Source organism: Nycticebus coucang, chromosome 12 (assembly GCF_027406575.1).
Source record: "Nycticebus coucang isolate mNycCou1 chromosome 12, mNycCou1.pri, whole genome shotgun sequence".
Classification (NCBI taxonomy): domain Eukaryota; kingdom Metazoa; phylum Chordata; class Mammalia; order Primates; family Lorisidae; genus Nycticebus; species Nycticebus coucang.
In genome coordinates, this window is record NC_069791.1 from 81,547,355 (window position 1) to 81,566,301 (window position 18,947).

The 18,947-nt window shown below is 52.9% G+C and overlaps 2 protein-coding genes across 8 annotated transcripts; one reads left to right on the forward strand and one right to left on the reverse strand.

Moving 5' to 3' along the window:
- Positions 1–43: 43 nt before the first annotated feature.
- ZNF646 (zinc finger protein 646) lies at positions 44–9,722 on the reverse strand. 5 transcript variants are annotated; one of them, XM_053555007.1, is made up of 3 exons: positions 9,575–9,722; positions 2,301–7,681; positions 44–493 (listed from the first exon to the last, which is right to left on the reverse strand). In XM_053555007.1, the coding sequence occupies exons 2-3, from the start codon at positions 7,603–7,605 to the stop codon at positions 375–377; spliced, it is 5,424 nt and encodes a 1,807-aa protein (XP_053410982.1). In that variant the 5' UTR covers positions 7,606–7,681; positions 9,575–9,722; the 3' UTR covers positions 44–374. The 5 variants fall into 5 exon arrangements, with proteins under 5 accessions (XP_053410982.1, XP_053410981.1, XP_053410984.1 ...); XM_053555006.1 differs by lacking the exon at positions 9,575–9,722 and adding an exon at positions 8,883–9,554; XM_053555009.1 differs by lacking the exon at positions 9,575–9,722 and adding an exon at positions 8,795–8,888.
- A 31-nt stretch (positions 9,723–9,753) lies between these two features.
- Positions 9,754–18,115, forward strand: ZNF668 (zinc finger protein 668). 3 transcript variants are annotated; one of them, XM_053555052.1, is made up of 4 exons: positions 9,754–9,847; positions 15,074–15,205; positions 15,552–16,229; positions 16,690–18,115. In XM_053555052.1, exons 3-4 carry the CDS (start codon positions 15,574–15,576, stop codon positions 17,897–17,899), a joined length of 1,866 nt encoding a protein of 621 aa, XP_053411027.1. In that variant the 5' UTR covers positions 9,754–9,847; positions 15,074–15,205; positions 15,552–15,573; the 3' UTR covers positions 17,900–18,115. The 3 variants fall into 3 exon arrangements, with proteins under 3 accessions (XP_053411027.1, XP_053411029.1, XP_053411028.1); XM_053555053.1 differs by lacking the exon at positions 9,754–9,847 and adding an exon at positions 9,907–9,925; XM_053555054.1 differs by lacking the exon at positions 15,074–15,205 and having other exon boundaries at positions 9,764–9,847.
- The last annotated feature ends 832 nt before the right edge of the window (positions 18,116–18,947 follow it).

The following is an 18,947-nucleotide window of genomic DNA, read 5'->3' on the forward strand; positions in this document are numbered from 1 at the left end:
TAAATTGTTACAAAATAGACTTTAAAAAATAAGTTACAAATTGTAGCAAAAGTCTACATTCCCAACCCATGGCACTCTGAATCTGCCTCTCCCCAGTGTTGGAATCTGGCTGGTAAGGGGGCTCAGCATCTTGGCAGAGGCTGGCACCAGGAAAAGCATGGTGACAAAGGCTAGGGGAAAAAGGTCTTTCAAGGGCAGGGACAGGAGGAATGCCCCACCCCTTTGTAAGAAGAAGCCAGAGTTGGGTCCTCTGTAGGAGGAGAGAAGAGATGGGATGTCCAAACTACTCCTGAGCAAAACATGGAGATCAAGCCCCTCCCTGCCTGTCCCCCTCCCCCCCCCCCCCAATATTCTGATCTTTGGAGACTTGAAGTTCAGGTCGAGAAGCTGAGGTCTGCAGGCCACTGGGGTGAAGGGTCCAGGAGAGGGGTCATGGAAGTGGGTGGAGGGAGCAGTGACTTGTCTTTGCCCACGGCTGGTGCCACTGGAGCTCCTGAGGAGAGAAAGAGGAGGTCACTGAGGGGGCAAACTCTACACAGCTTATAACCCCCCCCACCAAATGGGCCATTCTCTTGCTGTGGCCCCAGAGAACCCAAGAATCCTAGGACTCCCAGTTATTTTCCCAGCCATGGATAGCTATCTGGCTATTCACTCCTTTCCCTTGAGGTCATAAGAAATCTTTTATCCTGAAAGCCATCCCTTCAGCCCTCAAGGGACTCTAACCCACCATCTTCTCCTTCCCTGACAAATACTGGTCAAGAGCCCATATCTCAGCCCTTGGTGACTGCTAAATGGAATGGGTCCTCCTCTCTAGAGAAAAGGTGAAGAGAGAACCCAGGGCTTGCTGAAAGAACAAGCTGTCCCAATCCTTCGCAGCCTCATCCTCCAACAGGGCTGGGTGGAGGCAACGCTACATGGAGATCCTTCTGATAGAGGATGTGAGATGGGGCTAATGACTGCTGTTGCTACAGCTGGGCCTGGGCTTCAAAGAAACAATTATCTGTGACTCAGTCCTCCAGTTAAAGGTGTGCAGCAGGGGTGAAGGGGTGGGAAGGGTGGTTTAGTTGGATCATTAAAAAAAAAAAAAAAATACACAACTCGGTGCCTGTAGCTCAAGTAGCTAAGGTGCCAGCCACATACACCAGAGCTGGTGGGTTCGACTCCAGCCCAGGCCTGCCAAACAACAATGACAACTGCAACCAAAAAATAGCCAGGCGTTGTGGTGGGCACCTGTAGTCCCAGCTACTTGGGAAGCTAATGCAAGAGAATCACTTAAGCCCAGGAGTTGGAGATTGCTGTGAGCTGTGATGCCACAGCTCTCTAACCAGGGTGACAGATTGAGGCTCTGTTTCAAATAAATAAATAAATAAATAAAACAGCAGAGGAAGAAGAAAGAAGTTGAATAAAGAGAAGAGACTTGGGCAATGCTGATAGGAAAGGACCAGAGGTCTAGTTTTTAAGAAAAAAGGAAGGGGCTCGGTGCCTGTAGCACAGTGGTTACGGCACCAGCCACATGCACTGAGGCTGGCAGGTTTGAACCCAGTCCAGGCCAGCTAAATAACAATGGCAACTTCCACAAAAAATAGCCAGGCATTGTGGCAGGCACCTGTAGTCCAACTACTTGGAAGGCTGAGACAAGGGAATTGCTTAAGCCCAAGTGTTTGAGGTTGCTGTGAACTGTGATGCCATGGCACTTTACCCAGGGCGACATAGTAACACTCTGTCTCAAAAAAAAAGAAGAGGAAGGGCAGAGATAAGATATAGGAAGAGGAATAGAGTTAATTGGGTTCCAAAAAGTGACCAAGTTTCCATGACCAAGTCAGCAGGGAAGCCCATGCCCCTTTCCTCATTCCCTGGCTCCCTGCCTGCTCTAGGAAAAAATAGAACCTAGGCCAAATTAAAGTCTCCATCCTTTTCTCTGGAAATCATTACTTTACTTTACTGGCTGAAGCAGGAGTTTCCAGATGTGGTTCCTACCCTACCCCTGAGAAAAAGGATCATTTCTCTTTGGCTACAGCAAAGCCGAGGAGCCCGAACAGTTGCCCCTCCCACTGACTACCCTCCACCCCCAGCACTGCCATCTAATCTGGGGTGCAGATCTTAGCTGCTCCCAAAGGCAGCATCCTCATACCAGTTTTCTCCATATCCAAGCCCCCGGCCACCTCCTGAGATCCATATGACTTTCTCCTCTCACTCCTTGCCACCCACCCACCTTAGGGCCCAATTTCACCCTCCATTTTGTGCCCACCTCCTTCTGGGACCCTTCAATCCTTTGCTGGAGCCCGCTCATGCCCCCGTACCAGAGCTGGCCACCGTCCATTCCTCCTGGTGCTGCTGCTGGTGCTGCAGGAAGCTGATTTGGCGGCGGAAGTGGCGGGGACAATGCAGGCAGGTGAAAGGTCCCTCCCGGGGTGCATGGACTCTCCCATGGCCCTCCAGTCGGGCAGCTGTCCGGAAGGCCTTACCACAGATACCGCAGCGGTGGCGCTTGGGATCTGTGTGGGTCCTGCCATGGTTCTTAAGAGACAGCAGGTTAGGTAGAAGTTTGGGACAGAGGGAGCAGGGATACAGTCCAGTGGTGTGGGCTTTCTGGTGGTTCAACAGGCTGCCAGCATGGCGGTAGGAACGCCCACACTGGGCACAGCGGAAGGGCCGTTCTTTGTCTTCAGCCACCGTGGATTTTACTCCTTGCCCTCCACTAGCTCTCTCAGCATTCTCTCCTGGGGGTCTGGGGTCTTCTGATGGGGACTCCTGGGCTTTCTCTCGACCAGTGAGACTCAACTCGTCCTCCACAATCCCAGCTTTGGGACCTCTGGCTTCCTCTGTCTGGGCTGGCACCTGACTGCAGCCCCTGGCATGAGTCTGCAGGTGGCTGGCCAGTTCATGGTGGGACTGAAAGGCCTTGCCACAGTCAGGGCAGACAAAGGGCTGAGCATCTATGTGGTTGTGGCTGTGGCTCTTAGTGACCATAGGATTCAAGAACTCCTTGGAGCAGAGCAGGCAATAGTGTCGGTCTGTCTTATGGGTATTTTGGTGGTTCAAGAGGCTGCCTGACTGGCAGTAGGTCTTTCCACACTGGCTGCAGGAAAAGGAGTGGCTCTCTGGCTGAAGCTGAGATCTGTTGTTGTTCCAGCTATCCATGTCACTCAGACTAGGTCCACTTGACTGGCTGTCATCAAAGTGGCAAGGACTCCTGGGGACACTGTCCTCTGACTCATCTGGCTTGGTCAGTCCCTGACCATGAGAAACCCAATCTCGTTCATGATTCACCAGTCTTCTGTCTCTGTGCCACCCATCTGCCTTCCCTGTGCCCCAGGACACTGGCTTTGTGGCTTCTGAATCTGCTGCCCTATCAGGGCTCTGACTGTGCTCCCCTGGCCTCATGGCTTGGTTCTCCCGCTGGGGTACTGACTCAGCTCCACCTGATTGGCCTTCTAGTACCTGGTTATTGGCCCGATTGTCCTTTGTGACACTTGGGCCTCCCAGACCACTGGTCAGCTCCCTTTTTGTCTTCTCATGCTCTCGCAGGTGCCGCTCTAAAGATCCCCGGCCAGAGAACCCATGGCCACAGAGGGCACAGCGCACAGATGACCGCCGAGACCGTCCGGCCCGCCTTCGACGACTCTCTGAGTGTAGTCTTTGATGGTCCTTCAAGGCCATGCGGTTGGAGTAGGTCTTGGGGCAGGTGGGGCAGCTGTACTGGTCTGTCTCATGGCTGCGCCGGTGGTTCAGGAGGCTGCCAGCATGGCGGTAGGCCCGCCCACACTGTCCACACCGAAAGGGCCGATCTTCCCGAGTCAGTTTTCGGGTACCCCCACCCCCACGCCGCTCAATGTGGACCCGCTGGTGGCTGGCCAGCTGTTTCCGAAGGCGGAAGGCCTTCCCACACTCATTGCAACGGAAACGGCGGGGATCTGCATGAATGCGCCTGTGGTTCTTAAGGGACATGAGGTTTGAGAAGCCCTTGGAGCAGGCCTGGCAGCCAAAATGGCCAGTCTGGTGGCTCTGCCGGTGGTTGATGAGGCTGCCAGCATGCTTGTAGGACCGGCCACACACCTCACAGCTGAAGGGCCGCTCAGAGCTGGCCTCAGTCTGGCAGCCCTTCTCTGCAGTTTCCAGCCTTGGCTCTATCTCCTCCCCCTTCACAGTGGTCTCCTCCCACACCTCTTCTTTCACTCTTGCTACCTCCTCCAGGGGCTCCACTTTAAGTTCTTCCTGAAACTTCTCCACTTCTGCTGGCTCTGGCCCCACCTCTGCCACATTCTGGGGCTCGCTGTTGCCTCCCACCTCTGTGATGGGCCCCACCTGGGGCTCAGAGCCTTTGCAGCGAGGGTGGTTCCGTAGATGATTTCGGTAAGCAGCCAGGTTGGGGTAGCAGCGGGAGCAGACGGGGCAGATGAAGTCTCCAGTCTGGTGGATCTTACGGTGGTTCACCAGGCTGCCCCCATGGCGATAGGTCTTGCCACACTGGTTGCAGCGGAAGGGGCGGGGCTGAGTCTCCAGCAAACTTTCACCATGAGGCATACCGAGGTTGTCTACCACTGTGGCACCTGCTCCTTCTTCAGACTTTGTGTCTCCATTCTTGCCAGAGACAGAGGTTACTATGCCCTCCAAGACATCACCTGTAGCCACCTCTGTGGCATCACCTGATGCCTCCAAAGGGCTAGCAGCCTTGTCTGTGGTAGTCCCAGAAATTTGACTCTGGTGGTGACGCTCCAAGCTCCCTAGGTCATCGTATGTCTGACCACAGCAGCCACAGATGTGCCCATAACCTGCTCCATCCAGAGCCTCCACTTCCCGCTGCAGCTGATTGAGCAGCTCTGCTTCTGAGAGCTGCAGTGGTGGGTTCTCAGCAGAGGCTGCCTCTGCTGTTCCTTCCTCTTCCCCCTCCTCTTCTGAGCCCTCAGTCATGCCAGGAGAGTTGTGAGCTTGGCGCTGGTGAAGCCTGTAGCCAGCCCGCCCAGGGAAGATCATGCCACAGAGGCAGCAGAGGAAAGGCTGTGCTGAGGCCACCTCCCCAGGACCATGGTTCTGGAAGTGGCTACGTAGCGCAGGCAGAGAGCCAAACTCCTTTGGACAGAGGGAGCACTGATATATGCCTGGTGGATGGCAGGGTCTGTGGCTCAGCAGGCCAGTGGCATGAGGGAAAGAGTGCCCACAGTCAGAACATGTGTGAACAACTTCAGTCTGCCAGCCAGAAACAGCTTCCGCAGAGTGGGAAGAGGAGTGGGGCTGGCCAGTGAGTGATTTCTGGTCCTTGTCCACTCCAGTGACGCCATCACAGAAGTGAGTCCCATCGCTTTCTTCATCATCTGGGATATTCAAGTTGTCAAGGAAACAGACTTCCTTCCTTTCCAGTCGTTCTTCAGTGCCTCCATTCTCTTTATCACCCTGTAAACAGGGCTCATCTCTCTTAAGCCTACATCTGTCTCCTTTAGATTCAGCCTGCAAATAGTCCCCATCACTTTCCCTTTCAGCCCTACAAGGACTTTCCCCTGAAGGGTCTTGGGGAGAGTCCAGACTCTCATTGTCTTCCAACTCCTGGGCCCAGTTCTCCTCTGACAGGAGTTTGCCTTCTCCCCCATCACCAGCACTCCCAGCTTGCTTCCAATGCCACCTGCTCCGCCGTCGACTGTGGCGTCGCAGATGGTTCTTCATAGCAGCCATGGTGTGGAAGTGTTTGGCACAGGCCCCGCAACTGAAGTCCCCCGTCTGGTGGGTTTGCCTGTGATTGATAAGGCTGCCAGAGTGCCGATAACTCTTTCCACAGTCTCGGCAGGCAAATGCCCGAGGAGGTGACACCCTGGTTTCTGTCCTATTTTCTCCTTCCCTATGTGTCAGGCCGTGATGTTCAAGGCTCTCAGGGTCTTCAAATAGCATCCCACAGATGCTACATATATGTGGTACTGTCCTCTCTACTGCTGAGGAATTATCAGTGGTCTCTTCTTCATGTTTACACACATGCTCCTGATTTGTGTGTGGTGCTGCCTCTGCTCCCACTAGGTCAGATGGGAGTTCCACCTTCAGGTGGCTGGGGGTACCCTCAGTACCTGGGTCTGCACTTCGCCGAGCAGCTTTGCAATGTACCCGCACATGATTGCGCAGGGCCATTAGGTTGGGGTATTTGCGGGGACAAAGTGAGCATTGGTACTCTCCTGTCCGATGGCTGTGGCGATGGTTTACCAGGCTCCCTCGGTGGCGGTAAGCCCGACCACATTCATTGCATTTATAGGGCCGATGATCCAGGATGGTGGTGGGGACCTCTTTCTCTGAGTGTGTAGTATCAGCCAGCATCAGGGAATCTGGTGGTACAGATGGCCGCCCATCTTCCCCAATTCCTTGCCGGGGTCTATGATGAGCCCGCACATGGTTTTTGAGGGCAGCTGCATTGAACAGCTGCTTAGAACATATTGAACAGGGATAGACACCTGTCTGGTGGCTCTTCCGATGGTTGATGAGGCTCCCAGCATGGCGGTAAGTACGCCCACATTCCCCACAGCGGAAAGGCCGGTATTCTTCCAGGCCACTGTCCTCCAGCTCCCCAGAGCCATTGAGCATCTGTGTACTAGGGAGCTGGTCCTGGCTACTCTGATCTATGTGCCCATTAGTGGTAGGAATCCCTTTCTCCTCCCACGGTCGCTCCTGCTTTTCATTCTCATGGGACTGCTGGTGTTCCACCAATTCCCGGGGAAGCCGGAAAGCACGAGGGCAGTGGGGACAGTGGTAAGGCCGATACTGGGCATGGAGTCTAGAGTGGTTCTTCAGAGCCATGAGGTTAGAGAACTCCTTAAAGCAGATGGCACAAGGGTAGATGCCCAGGGTATGGCTCTGGCGGTGGTTGGTGAGGCTTCCAGCATGTTTGTAGGTTTTACCACATTGACTACACTTGTACCGCCGCTCCTCCTCAGCAGGAGGGGACTGAGTGGGCTCTTGGCCTCCTGTGAAGTTCACTACTGATTCAGCCAAATACTGTTCCAAATTGCTAAGGAGGCTACTGGCTGGGGTGGGGAGTGGTGGAGCTCTAGCAGGGTTGGTGGTAGGCCCCCAGCCCTCTGCACCCTCCCCAGGATCTGGCTGGCATTCCCAGCCTTCTTTTTGTCTAGGGAGTGAATCTTCCCAAGTATCTGAAGCTGTTCTGGGGTCAGGTCCAGACTCACAATCAGGTGTCTCGTCAGTATGTTTTGTCTGGTTTTCCCAGCCTTCACCAGGGCCAAGCCTCTGGCCCCAGGAATCAGTAGGCACCGTCTCACCCTGGAGGCATGGAGTGGCTTCTTTGTGGCGTGGAGGTCTGCGCCTACGGCGGCCCTCAGGAGCATGAGTCCTCATGTGGCTCTTGAGAGCCATAGGATTGGTGAAGTCCTTACCACAAGTGGTACAGGAGAAAAGGCCAGTCTCGTGGGTCCTGCGGTGGTTGACTAGGCTCCCTGGGTGACGGTAGCCCCGCCCACACTGCTGGCAGCGATAGGGCCTAGGGATGCTGTCAGCCTCCGTACTGTCCTGATTGGGAGATGGATGGAGCAGTTCTCGGTGCCGTAACAGTTCTGGGAGGCTGGGAAAGTGGCGCTGACAGTCGGAACAGCTGAGTGAGAGGGGTGTGTCCTCCATGGGGCAATGTGGCAGAACCCTGAAAGTTCAGGAGTAGACAGGTGGCAGCAGCATCTTCTGATGGAGGGGCCAAGGCCTAGGAAGAGGGGCAGTGGTCAAAAGGAACACCTGAATTAACCTTGCCTCTTGGTTCTATGAGCAACAAGTTCACCTGAGGCCACTAAGAAGTTCCCCAAGCCTTAATGCCCAAAGACCTGTTTTCTACTATATCTAACCAGGAGGTACCATTGTTTAAAAAGTCTCTGGGTATAAGCTCCCAAAATGGGAGCTACCTAGGCTTAAGCCATCCCTAGAAGCATAAAGAAACTAAGGGATGAAATTCACTTCTGATCACGGACCTATTATGTTCTTCAGACCAGATCCAAAAGGCACTACTATCTCTAACCCTCTGGTCTTTATAATTCTGAAACAAACAAAATTTACTGTGACATCTTAAAAGGAAACCTCTTCAGAGAAATCTAATCCTTCCTCCTTCACCCTTCAGCTAAGTAAGTAGCCCAGAAGCACTAAAAAGCAGAGGCTTTCTCCAGTTGATAACTGAGGACCTGAGAGAAGAGCTTAGAGATTCTCCTCAGGGAAAGAGCTGGCTTGTTCCCTCACCTCCCCCTGGCCTTTCAGTGACACAAGGTCTCCTTTCCCAAAGATTCTCTTGGCCACTTCCTTTACTTACTTCCCCTGAACCCAAACTATCCTTCATCCCAGAAATCCCATTCCAAGTTGGAATTTCGCTTCATTGCCTTTTTCTCTCCCATGCCTTCTTACCTTACCCTCATCATCCTTTCTTACTTTTCTACCTCCTCTCCTCCATACTGATGATGACGACAGCAACTCATGCCCCACATTACTATGCGCCAGGCACTGTGCTAAGTAAAATATATTCATTGTCTCACTCCTCACAAGGCACTGCAATGCCTGTTAGCATTTTCCACCAGCAAACCCACTGACTGAGGCAATCTTCATTCCGAAGCCCTGGCTCTCTCAGTAGCAGCCCTTCATGCCTCCTGTATCGCCTGTCCTCCAACTCTGACCCTTCATTCCCATGGGACCCCAGTACAATTCCTATCTTCCACTCTAAACCCTCTCACCTCACAAAAGCCTTTTGCTCTAGAGTCCCTTCCCCTAATCAATCACCAGTGAAGTCCTCTGACCTCACTCCTCTCCTCTGCCAATTTCCTCTAAGGTCCCCTACCTCTCACCGGCAGCCCCTTCTGTTCCCGCCCCGGGCGCGTCCGTTGGGGACCGCGAACGGGAGCGCGCCTGCGCACTGGGACCCTTACCCTAACTGCAGCTGCGCGCCCCAAGGGGTGGCTCTCGCGCTCTCACACAGGCACATTCAGCCAGGGTTCCCGGGAGGTGGGAGGAGAGGGAACGAGGGAAAGGAAGAGGAGGAAGGAAACAGAGGGAAAAGGGAGCAGCTGGCACGAGCTAGGAGTCTACTCCCAGCTCCGCGGACACTACACTTCCTATTGTTACTAGGAAACAGGAAGTGTCCCAGGTGCAAAAGCTTCCCCGCTAAACTTCCGCCTTGGAAACACTTCCTGTCCAGCCTCCAAGCAGGCTTTCGACACAGACATACTTCCGGCGCTAGCTTCTAGCTCGGCGCCACTCTGGCTCCGCCCATGTAGGTCACAGAGCTGAGTTTTTACCCACTACCTTAGCCACACTTCCGGCAACAGTTGCTAAAATCGTTCCGGTGCACATTGAATAAGCGCAGAAGAGGGGAAAAAGTATTCTGTAGCTCTAGTTTACAGTACTTTGGTGACACTTTTCGTGGGGCTCCCCGATTCTTCCCAAGACAGATGGGGAAGCTTCATTAAATCCACTCCTCGCAATTAAAGGAAATGTTGTGGAATGTAAGCAGATTTAGGTACTACGAAGCCTGAGCATGGCCCTTTTGTCCTCCCACCTTCTAGTTCTTGGAGACATTTCCGGTGGTCTGGCCCCAGGCTAGGAATAGCCTAGTGTATACCTGCCCAGCGTCGCCTTCTCTTAGCACCCACAGAGACCTCTTCCAAGATGTTTCTCTGCCTCCATAGGCTGGAGGTTCCCCAGTGAATTTTTCCTTCCTCCCTAACCGGGAAAGCACCTTTCACTTCCGCTCGCAGGCCAGCGGGTCCCGCCTCCCCTTCCCCCGCCCCCCGCCGGCTGGGTCCTAGCGCCAGCCCTTTTCTAGCAGTGTCCCAGGTTCCGTCAGTACGAGGAGCCGCCGCCTACACCACGGAGCCAGGCCAAGTCAGACCAGGTAGGAAACGCCGGCAGGAAGCTCCTGGGGCCCCGGTTGGGCCCCGCGTGGACGCGATCAGCTGGCCTCAGTTTCCTTGTAAGCTCCGAGGACTGACTGGGTTGGCCCAGCGTGAGCAGCGCGGGCGGGGCGGGCGGTGAGTGGCCCCAGGCGGGCTCCTGGCCCAGCAGGTCCTAGAACCCGCCGGTTGTCTCCGCGGGCCGGCTGCTGCGGACGCCTGGGATCGGCCCGCGCGGCAGTAGGCCTTCCGCGGCGCGGGCCCTGGAGTCCTAGAGCCCGCCATGTTGCGAGCTTTTGTCCCTGTTGGGTGGCCAACCTAGCAAGGTCCTTGGCGCCTGTGGCCCCCCTCCCGGGCCGAGGCTTTGGCCACCCCTCCCGCGGTCCTAAAGAACGCCATCTTGCAAGCCTTTGTCCCGTATTCGGCCCTCCATTCATTTGTTCATTATCTCATTCTTCCTTCTCTCCTTCGTGACATGTTCTCCGAAGCCACATTTTCCGAGGTTTTATAACCAGACTAGTCAGCCCAGGGTCCTTCCCTGCAGGGGCTGCCTGTCTAACGGGGATGCCGAAGAGTGAGGAAAGCAGGATTAATGCAGCTCTTGGCCCTTCCTCATTGCCTCTCTAGGCCCTAACACCCTTCAAACTCCCCCATACTTTACGGGCACCGTTTTACTGACGAGGAAACTGAACCCCAGCGCGCCGTGGGGCCCTTCTTCTGTATTCCTGAGGGCTCTGGGGAAGTGGGAACTTGAAGGATTAAAAGAGTTTTCTCATGGGAAAGCAAGGGCTTCTGAGGCACAGTGAATTGCATATAGGTGTGGGGAAGTGGCTGGAGCTTAGTCGCTGTCGGAAGGGGAACACTGATGCTCTAGCCGAATCTGAAAAGTAGGTTGGGAACAGGTTGGGAACTGAGAAGATTGGGAGCCTAGGAGATGGTTAGCACTCACCTCTGCACGGTTCTTCAACCACCAGATCTCTGCACGGTTCTTCAACCACCAGCCTATGAGGTTTGTGTGGTGACTACTTCTTTAGAGATGGGGAGACTTGAGATGACTCATTTTTCACCTCGTCCATGCCCCAGGGGCCTAGCCTAAGCTTTTTGGGAAAGCACTCACTCCTGGTGAGAGTAGTGAAGCAAAAACAGGGTTCCATCACCACAAACAACAGTTATTTCTTTTTTCTTTTTCTTTTTTGTTGCCCTCTGTGGAGTGCTGTGGCTTCACAGCTCACAGCAACCCCAAACTCTTGGGCTTAAGTGATTCTCTTGCCTCAGCCTCCCAAGTAGCTGGGACTGTTTTCTTTTTTGTTGCAGTTGACCTTATTTAGCTGGCCCCGGGCTGGGTTTGAACCTGCCAGCCCTAGTGTATGTGGCCAGTGCTGTAACCACTTTGCTAATGGCACCCAGCCAACAGTTGTTTCTTGTTGTTTTCAAGGGAAGGGAAGAGACACCACAAACAACAGTAAACTCACTGTGGAACCTTGGAACAAGAGCTGGACCTTGTGAACTTAGGAAGCCAGAAAAATTCAGTTAATAAAGAGTTATTGACTAGGCATGGTGGCTCACGCCTATAATCTCAGCACTTTGGGAGGATGAGGAGGGAGGATGGCTTGAGGTCAGGTATCCAACCTGGGCAATATAGTGAGGCCTCTGTCTCTGCAAAAAATTAGAAAATTAGCCAGGAGTGTGCACCTGTAGTCTCAGCTACTTGGGCTGGGAGGATCACTTGAGCCCAGGAGTTTGAGATTACAGTGAACTATGATTGGGCCACTGCACCCCAGCTTGGGCAACAGAGGGAAACCCTGTCTCTCTTAAGAAAAAAAAAAAAAGGGCGGCGCCTGTGGCTCAGCGGGTAGGGCGCCAGCCCCATATGCCGAGGGTGGCGGGTTCAAACCCAGCCCCGGCCAAACTGCAACAATAACAAAAATAGCCGGGCGTTGTGGCGGGTGCCTGTAGTCCCAGCTACTTGGGAGGCTGAGTCAAGAGAATTGCCTAAGCCCAAGGATTTGGAGGTTGCTGTGAGCTGTGTGATGCCACGGCACTCTACCGAGGGCAATAAGGTGAGACTCTGTCTCTACAAAAAAAAAAAAAAAAAAAGGTGGGTGGGTGGGTGGCCAGGTGCAGTACCTGTAATCCTAGCCCTCTGGGAGGCCAAGGTGGGTGGATTGCCTGAGCTCACAAGTTTGAGACCAGCCTGAGCCAGAGCAAGACCTCTTCTCTAAAAACAGCTGGGCGTTGTGGAGGGCGCCTATAGTCCCAGCTACTTGGGAGGCTGAGGCAAAAGAATCACTTAAGCCCAGGAGTTTGAGGTTGCTGTGAGCTGTGATGCCACAGAACTCTACCAAGGGTGACAAAGTGAGGCTCCGTCTCAAAAAAAAAAAATATATATATATACATATACACATAAACACATATATGTATACACACACATATATACATATATAGTTACTGATGGACATTTGGACATTCTTACAAACTCTTGCTATGGGGGAGTCAGCGGCTATATATCTGGCTTCAAATTGTATCTGAGGTTGATTGCTTCCATTTTTTTTTGGTCATTAAATGGGGTTCTGGTATAGAGAATACGAATAGTCAAAGTTACCTGGCTCTTTGTCAGTGTGGACTGTAGTAATGGAGATAAAGAATTAACTACCAAGCTAAGATGTGCATATGCTAGCAAAGCAATAGTTAGGGAACAGAGTGCAAAAATTTGGGAGTCTGACCACTGGGCTATGACCATGACTAGTTTGCTTCTTTGTGGTGTCACTTTTTTTTTTTTTGTAGAGGCAGAGTCTCACTTTATCACCCTCGGTAGAGTGCCGTAGTGTCACAGCTCACAGCAACCTCCAACTCCTGGGCTTAGGCAATTCTCTTGCCTTAGCCTCCTGAGTAGCTGGGACTACAGGCGCCTGCCACAACACCTGGCTTTTTTTTTGTTGCAGTTCGGCCGGGGCCAGGTTTGAACCTGCCACCCTCCATATATGGGGCTGGTGCCCTACTCATTGAGCCACAGGCGCTGCCCTTTTTTTTTCTTTACTGTTACTTCCTTTTATCTTATGTTTCCATCTATTCCCATGCCATAAGTTTTTGTTTCTTCTGGGATATCTTTTTCTTCTGTTCTACTTCCTTTTCTGGTTTGGGAACAATTTGTTCCTTTTCAGTAAAGATCATCTCGATGTAGCAGGGGGAGCTTATGTGTAGGTTAATGCGATCATGAGCTCTGTAAGTTCAGCGATGCATCTTGGGTGCTTTGTTCACCTGGCTATGCTCAAAGACCAGAGTATCTACATCTAAACCCTAAGTTCAGCTTTACTCTCTGCATTTTTTTTTTTTAGACAGAGTCTCACTTTGTCACCCTGAGTGCCATGGCAATATAGCTCACAGCAACTTCAAACTCTTGGGTTCAAGTGATCCTCTTGCCTAAGCCTCCCGAGTAGCTGGGACTACAGGCACCTGCCACAACACCTGGCTGTTTTTTAGAAACAGGGTTTCGCTCTTGCTCAGGCTGGCCTCAAGCCTGTGAGCTCAGGCAATGCACTGGTCTTGGCCTACCAGAGTGCTAGGATGACAGGCGTGAGCCACCACACCAGGCTACTTTCTGCATTTTTAAGCATGTGCAGCAAAAATTCAGAACTCTTTTTGGGCCATCAACCCTGTGTCCAGCCCCACTATTTGGCCTCAGCACACCTACCAACTCCACCATTGTAACATAAGAATGGTACACACTGGATGGCGCCTGTGGCTCAGTGAATAGGGCACTGGCCCCATATACCGGGGGTGGCAGGTTCAAACCCAGCCCCGGCCAAAGTGCAACAAAAAATAGCCGGGCGTTGTGGCAGTCACCTGTAGTCCCAGCTACTCAGGAGGCTGAGGCAAGAGAATTGCCTAAGCCCAGGAACTGGAGGTTGCTGTGAGCTGTGTGACGCCAGGGCACTCTACCGAGGGCAATAAAGTGAGACTGTTTCTACAAAAAAAAAAATGATACACACTATTTTTTTTAATTATGACACCATAAAGTAAATTAAAGAGGTGGGATTATCAAGTGATTGGCAGGGGTAAAGATAACAGAGGTTGGTCAACTCTGTCTCTCTCAACTCTTTTCATTCATGAGAGGGAACCACTTCCAACTCTCTTTCGAAGTGCTCTAAGCTTTTTCCTTGTTCTTAAATAAAATTTTTCTTTGCTGTACTGAAAAAGAGAGAGAAAGAGGTGGTCAAAAAAGCCCTCTTTGAGGAGGTGACAGGGAGCTGAGATCCAAATGAAATCCAAAAGACAGCTATACAAAGATCCTAGAGGAATAGTTCTGTGAGAGGGAACTGCTATTACAAGCAAAAACCCCTGAGGTGGGAAGTAATTTGGCTGTTGGAGAAGAAAGAGCACCCATGGAAGCCTAGTGAGCTCCTAAACTGCCAGGTATTTGGCAGTGCTCATTAAATGTGAGCTATTGTTTTTATTAAGCAGACTTTTTTTTTTTTTTTTTAAGAGACAGAGTCTCACTTTATCGCCCTCGGTAGAGTGCCGTGGCCTCACAAGCTCACAGCAACCTCCAACTCCTGGGTTTAGGCGATTCTCTTGGTCTGAGACTGAGGTCTCATAGTAAGTCGTTCACAGGGCTAGAAATAGAACCTAGACCTCCTAGCCTCTGATTTTACTGGCTCCCCTTACCTCTCCCTTCAGCCCCCTTTCCCCAGTACCAGCTGCCCAACACTCCTTAAGTGGATCTGCCATAATCCTCTTCTCTTCATCCCCCAGGAAGGATAAGCTGGTGTTAAGACTAATGCAGCCATTAATCCCATTTCCTCTCAACTATGATCCATAGGAGCAGATGGGTTGCAGGATGTCTGGGTTCTGTATCAGAAAGTAGGGACCTCAGCTAGAGCTGGTATCCCGGGTCATATTAGATCAGATACATTGATTATGACTCAGAAAGAGGCTTCTAGCTGTTAGCAGTGGCTCAGGCTGCCTTGAGAGAGAGTGAGCTCCCCATTACCAGAGTTATGGAAATAGGAGCCCAGCAGGATTCCAGAACAGAGAGTGGACCAAGATTCCTATCTGGGGTGGAGTCCCTTACAGCTGTGCAAGGCCAGGATTCTGTGTGAACATTTGCTGTCTCTAACAGCTAACCAACCAGAGAGGAAAAGCAAAACATACATGCTGAGGACCTATCACTTCCAAACAGTACCAACTACCATATTTAGCCTATTGGCTCTGCCCTCTTCCGGTCTCAGGTCTGTCTTCCCTGGGTGCTTGGAGACTTTTTCAGGCCAGCCCCACGTCTGGGTACCTTCTGCATCTGCAGCCTTGCACAGGACCCTTCATCCTCACACAGTCCTGGAACACTGAGCTGAAGAAGGAAGATGGTGAGACTAATGGAACCTGGGCCTTCTGGGAATGCCATAGGGTTTGGAAAAGTTCAGAGGTTGAGGAGGGAAGTGTAGATGAACCTTTTGTGACCCCAGCCTCCTCTGAGGTCAGCTGGTCCAAATTCTTTTGTCAATGAGCAGATCAGAGAGGAAACTTAAATGTAGGGATCAGAGCCAGGAATTCTTGGCAGAAAGAATGTGGGGGACTCACACCCTGGGTGGGAAATGCAGATAAGATAACGTTCCTTCTGAAGCTTTATAAGAGAGTTTCATGAGGAGAGAGGGAGGCCTTTGAAGAATTATGAAGGGATATGGCCTTGGTCTAACATTGGTTCTCTTGCAGAGAAGCCCCACCCCCAAAGGCCATGGAGGTGGAGGCTGTGGAGGCTATGGAGGCCCGGTCCCCAGCACCCGGCTACAAGCGCTCCGGCCGCCGCTATAAATGCCTGTCCTGTACCAAGACATTTCCAAATGCGCCCAGGGCAGCACGGCATGCTGCCACACACGGGCCAGCCGACTGCACAGAGGATGTGGCTGAGGTGAAGCCAAAGCTGGAGACAGAACCCAAGGCAGAGGAAGCCAGTGGGGACAAAGTGTCAGGTTCAGTGGCTAAGCCACGGCCCTATGCATGCCCGCTATGCCCCAAGGCATATAAGACGGCCCCTGAGCTGCGCAGCCATGGGCGCAGCCACACGGGTGAGAAACCCTTCCCGTGTCCTGAGTGCGGGCGCCGCTTCATGCAGCCCGTGTGCCTGCGCGTCCACTTGGCCTCGCACGCTGGTGAGCTGCCCTTCCGCTGCTCGCACTGTCCCAAGGCCTATGGCGCGCTCTCCAAGCTCAAGATCCACCAACGTGGTCACACAGGCGAGCGGCCCTATACCTGTGCGGACTGTGGCAAGAGTTTCGCTGACCCCTCGGTGTTCCGCAAGCATCGGCGCACTCATGCTGGCCTGCGGCCCTACGGCTGCGAGCGCTGTGGCAAGGCCTACGCTGAACTGAAGGATCTGCGCAACCACGAGCGGTGAGGGCACCTTCCCCGGGTTGGGGCAGCAGTGGCTGCAGTAATGAATGGGGTTACTCAGCGTGGGGTTGATTCTCAAAGAGGGGAATGAGCCAACCGGAAGTTGAGTGAGGCTGATCTACTGGGATGAGGGTGAGGTGGGGTAAAGGGCTGGGCAAGTGGTTGAAGTTGGTGCCCTTGATTGGACAGGAGGGAATGTTGGGGGGGGGTGGCACACCAGCTTGGGATGGAGCCCTGAGGAACGGGTGGGGTCAGACTGACTTAGGTTCCTGGCTTTGAGGTTGGATGGCTCAGAGGGTCCTTGCTAGAGCCCACGTGGTGTTCTCAGCCTAAAGACTTTCCCCTCTGGAGTGTAGCCCTGTGGCTCTTTAGGGGGTTGGGCCTAGGCCACAGGGATGGATGTTAGGGGATCAGATTATGGGTCTGTCACCTTCATGGTGGATTCAATATACTCCCACAGGTCACACACCGGTGAGCGGCCCTTTCTCTGCTCCGAGTGTGGGAAGAGCTTCTCCCGCTCATCCTCACTCACGTGCCACCAGCGTATCCATGCGGCACAGAAGCCCTATCGCTGCCCTGCCTGTGGCAAGGGCTTCACGCAGCTCAGCTCCTACCAGAGCCACGAGCGCACTCACTCTGGTGAGAAACCCTTCCTGTGCCCTCGCTGCGGCCGCATGTTCTCAGACCCGTCTAGCTTCCGCCGCCACCAGCGCGCACACGAGGGTGTGAAGCCTTACCGCTGTGAGAAGTGCGGCAAGGACTTCCGGCAGCCGGCTGACCTGGCTATGCACCGGCGGGTGCACACGGGCGACCGGCCATTCAAGTGCCTGCAGTGCGACAAGACGTTTGTGGCATCTTGGGACCTCAAGCGGCATGCCTTGGTGCACTCAGGCCAGCGGCCCTTCCGTTGTGAGGAGTGTGGGCGAGCCTTTGCTGAGCGTGCTAGTCTCACCAAGCACAGCCGTGTACACTCCGGTGAGCGCCCCTTCCACTGTAACGCCTGTGGAAAGTCCTTTGTGGTATCATCAAGCCTGAGAAAACATGAGCGGACACATCGAAGCAGCGAAGCTGCAGGGGCTCCCCCACAACAGGAGCTGGTAGTGGGGTTGGCACTACCTGTAGGCATGACAGGAGAGGGCTCAGGCACCCCAGCAACAGGGGCTGGGCTTGGGGAGCCTGCTGCAGGGCTGCTAGGGCTGCCCCCGGAGTCCGGTGGTGTGATGGCCACACAGTGGCAAGTGGTAGGAATGACAGTGCAGCATGTGGAATGCTCAGATGCTGGTGTTGGGGTGGCTCCTGGTCCCTTGGGAGGGCCAGGTGGAGGAGGCGAGGAGGTTGATGAGAAGCCCCCACAGTTTTTGTGCCGCAAGTGCAAGGAGACCTTCTCCACACTGACATTGCTGCGGCGACATGAGCGGTCACACCCAGAGCTCCGGCCCTTTCCCTGCACCCAATGTGGAAAGAGCTTCTCAGACCGGGCTGGGCTGCGCAAACACAGCCGTACACACAGCTCTGTGCGCCCCTACTCCTGCCCCCACTGTCCCAAGGCTTTCTTGAGTGCCAGTGACCTGCGCAAGCATGAACGCACCCACCCTGTGCCCATTGGGACCCCCACACCCCTGGAGCCCCTCGTGGCTTTGCTAGGAATGCCTGAAGAAGGGCCAGCCTGAAGCCCATGCCCCCAGTTCTCCACACTCCCAAGAGCCCAACCACCACAGGGTTCTTCCTGAGCCTCCTTTTGCCCCAGCTCACTCTTTGAAGAGTCCAGATCTCTGCCCCTGGTCAACTAACTCACCTGTTGCCCAGCTAAGAGAACTGGGGTGGGTAGTCTGGCAGCAGCTGTGAGAGATGATTCTCTCCAAGCAACGCGTATTAAAGCTTTCACCTTGGCACTAGGTTGTCTCTGTGTTTTGGTTGGGGGTGAATGGGTGGGTGTTTGGGCAGCAGATAATGTCCTTTGGAGACCCCTGGATGGGCAGATGAGAAACAAGAAGGGCTTTTGGATACATTGTTTCCTAAAGTATGTTTAGGGATGTCTTTTGACAGAGGATTTCATGGCCAGGTGAGTACAGGAAATTCCCTGTTCTCTTGGGAACTTGGGGATTCTTTTTTTTTTTTTTTTGGAACTTGGGGATTCTTGATCAAAAGTATATTGCAGACATTGATAAGTCCTGCAGCTTACACATCTATTTGATTTTGTTTACCTTGTAATTCTTTAACAGCAGAAGTCTTTTACTGTGTAGTTCTTTTTTTATTTTGAGATAGGGTCTTTCTCTGTCACCATGGCTAGGGTACAGTGGTGGCTAGAGTGAAGTGGTATCATCAGAGCGCACTGCAACCTTAGACTCCTGGGCTCATGTGATCCTACCTGCCTTAGCATTCTGAGTAGCTAAGAATGCAGGTGCATACCATCATGCCTGCTTAATCTGGTTTTTTTTTTGTTTTTTTTTTTGTAGAGACCGGGTCTCACTCTTCCCTAGGCTGGTCTCAAACTCCTGGGCTCAAGTAGTTCTGCCACCTTGGCCTCCTAAAATGCTAGGATTATAGGTGTAAGCCACCATGCCCAGCCATTCCCCCAAATGTTATCACAAAAATTGCTGCGCTGAACATTTTTCTAGCTTCAATTTTGCTGCCGAAGTGGAAAAGAAATCCATGGTATAAATTCTGAGGTATATTGTTGAGTCAAAGAGTAGGTGCATTTACCTTTATTTTATTTTT

Excerpts from the sequence above, each read along its gene's own strand:
- ZNF668 (XM_053555052.1), top strand. The coding sequence starts at position 15,574 with ATGGAGGTGGAGGCTGTGGAGGCTATGGAGGCCCGGTCCCCAGCACCC. Across the intron at positions 16,230-16,689 it reads GATCTGCGCAACCACGAGCG|GTCACACACCGGTGAGCGGC; the intron begins GTGAGGGCACCT and ends ATACTCCCACAG.
- ZNF646 (XM_053555007.1), bottom strand. The coding sequence starts at position 7,605 with ATGGAGGACACACCCCTCTCACTCAGCTGTTCCGACTGTCAGCGCCAC. Across the intron at positions 494-2,300 it reads ATGGACGGTGGCCAGCTCTG|GAGCTCCAGTGGCACCAGCC; the intron begins GTACGGGGGCAT and ends TTCTCTCCTCAG.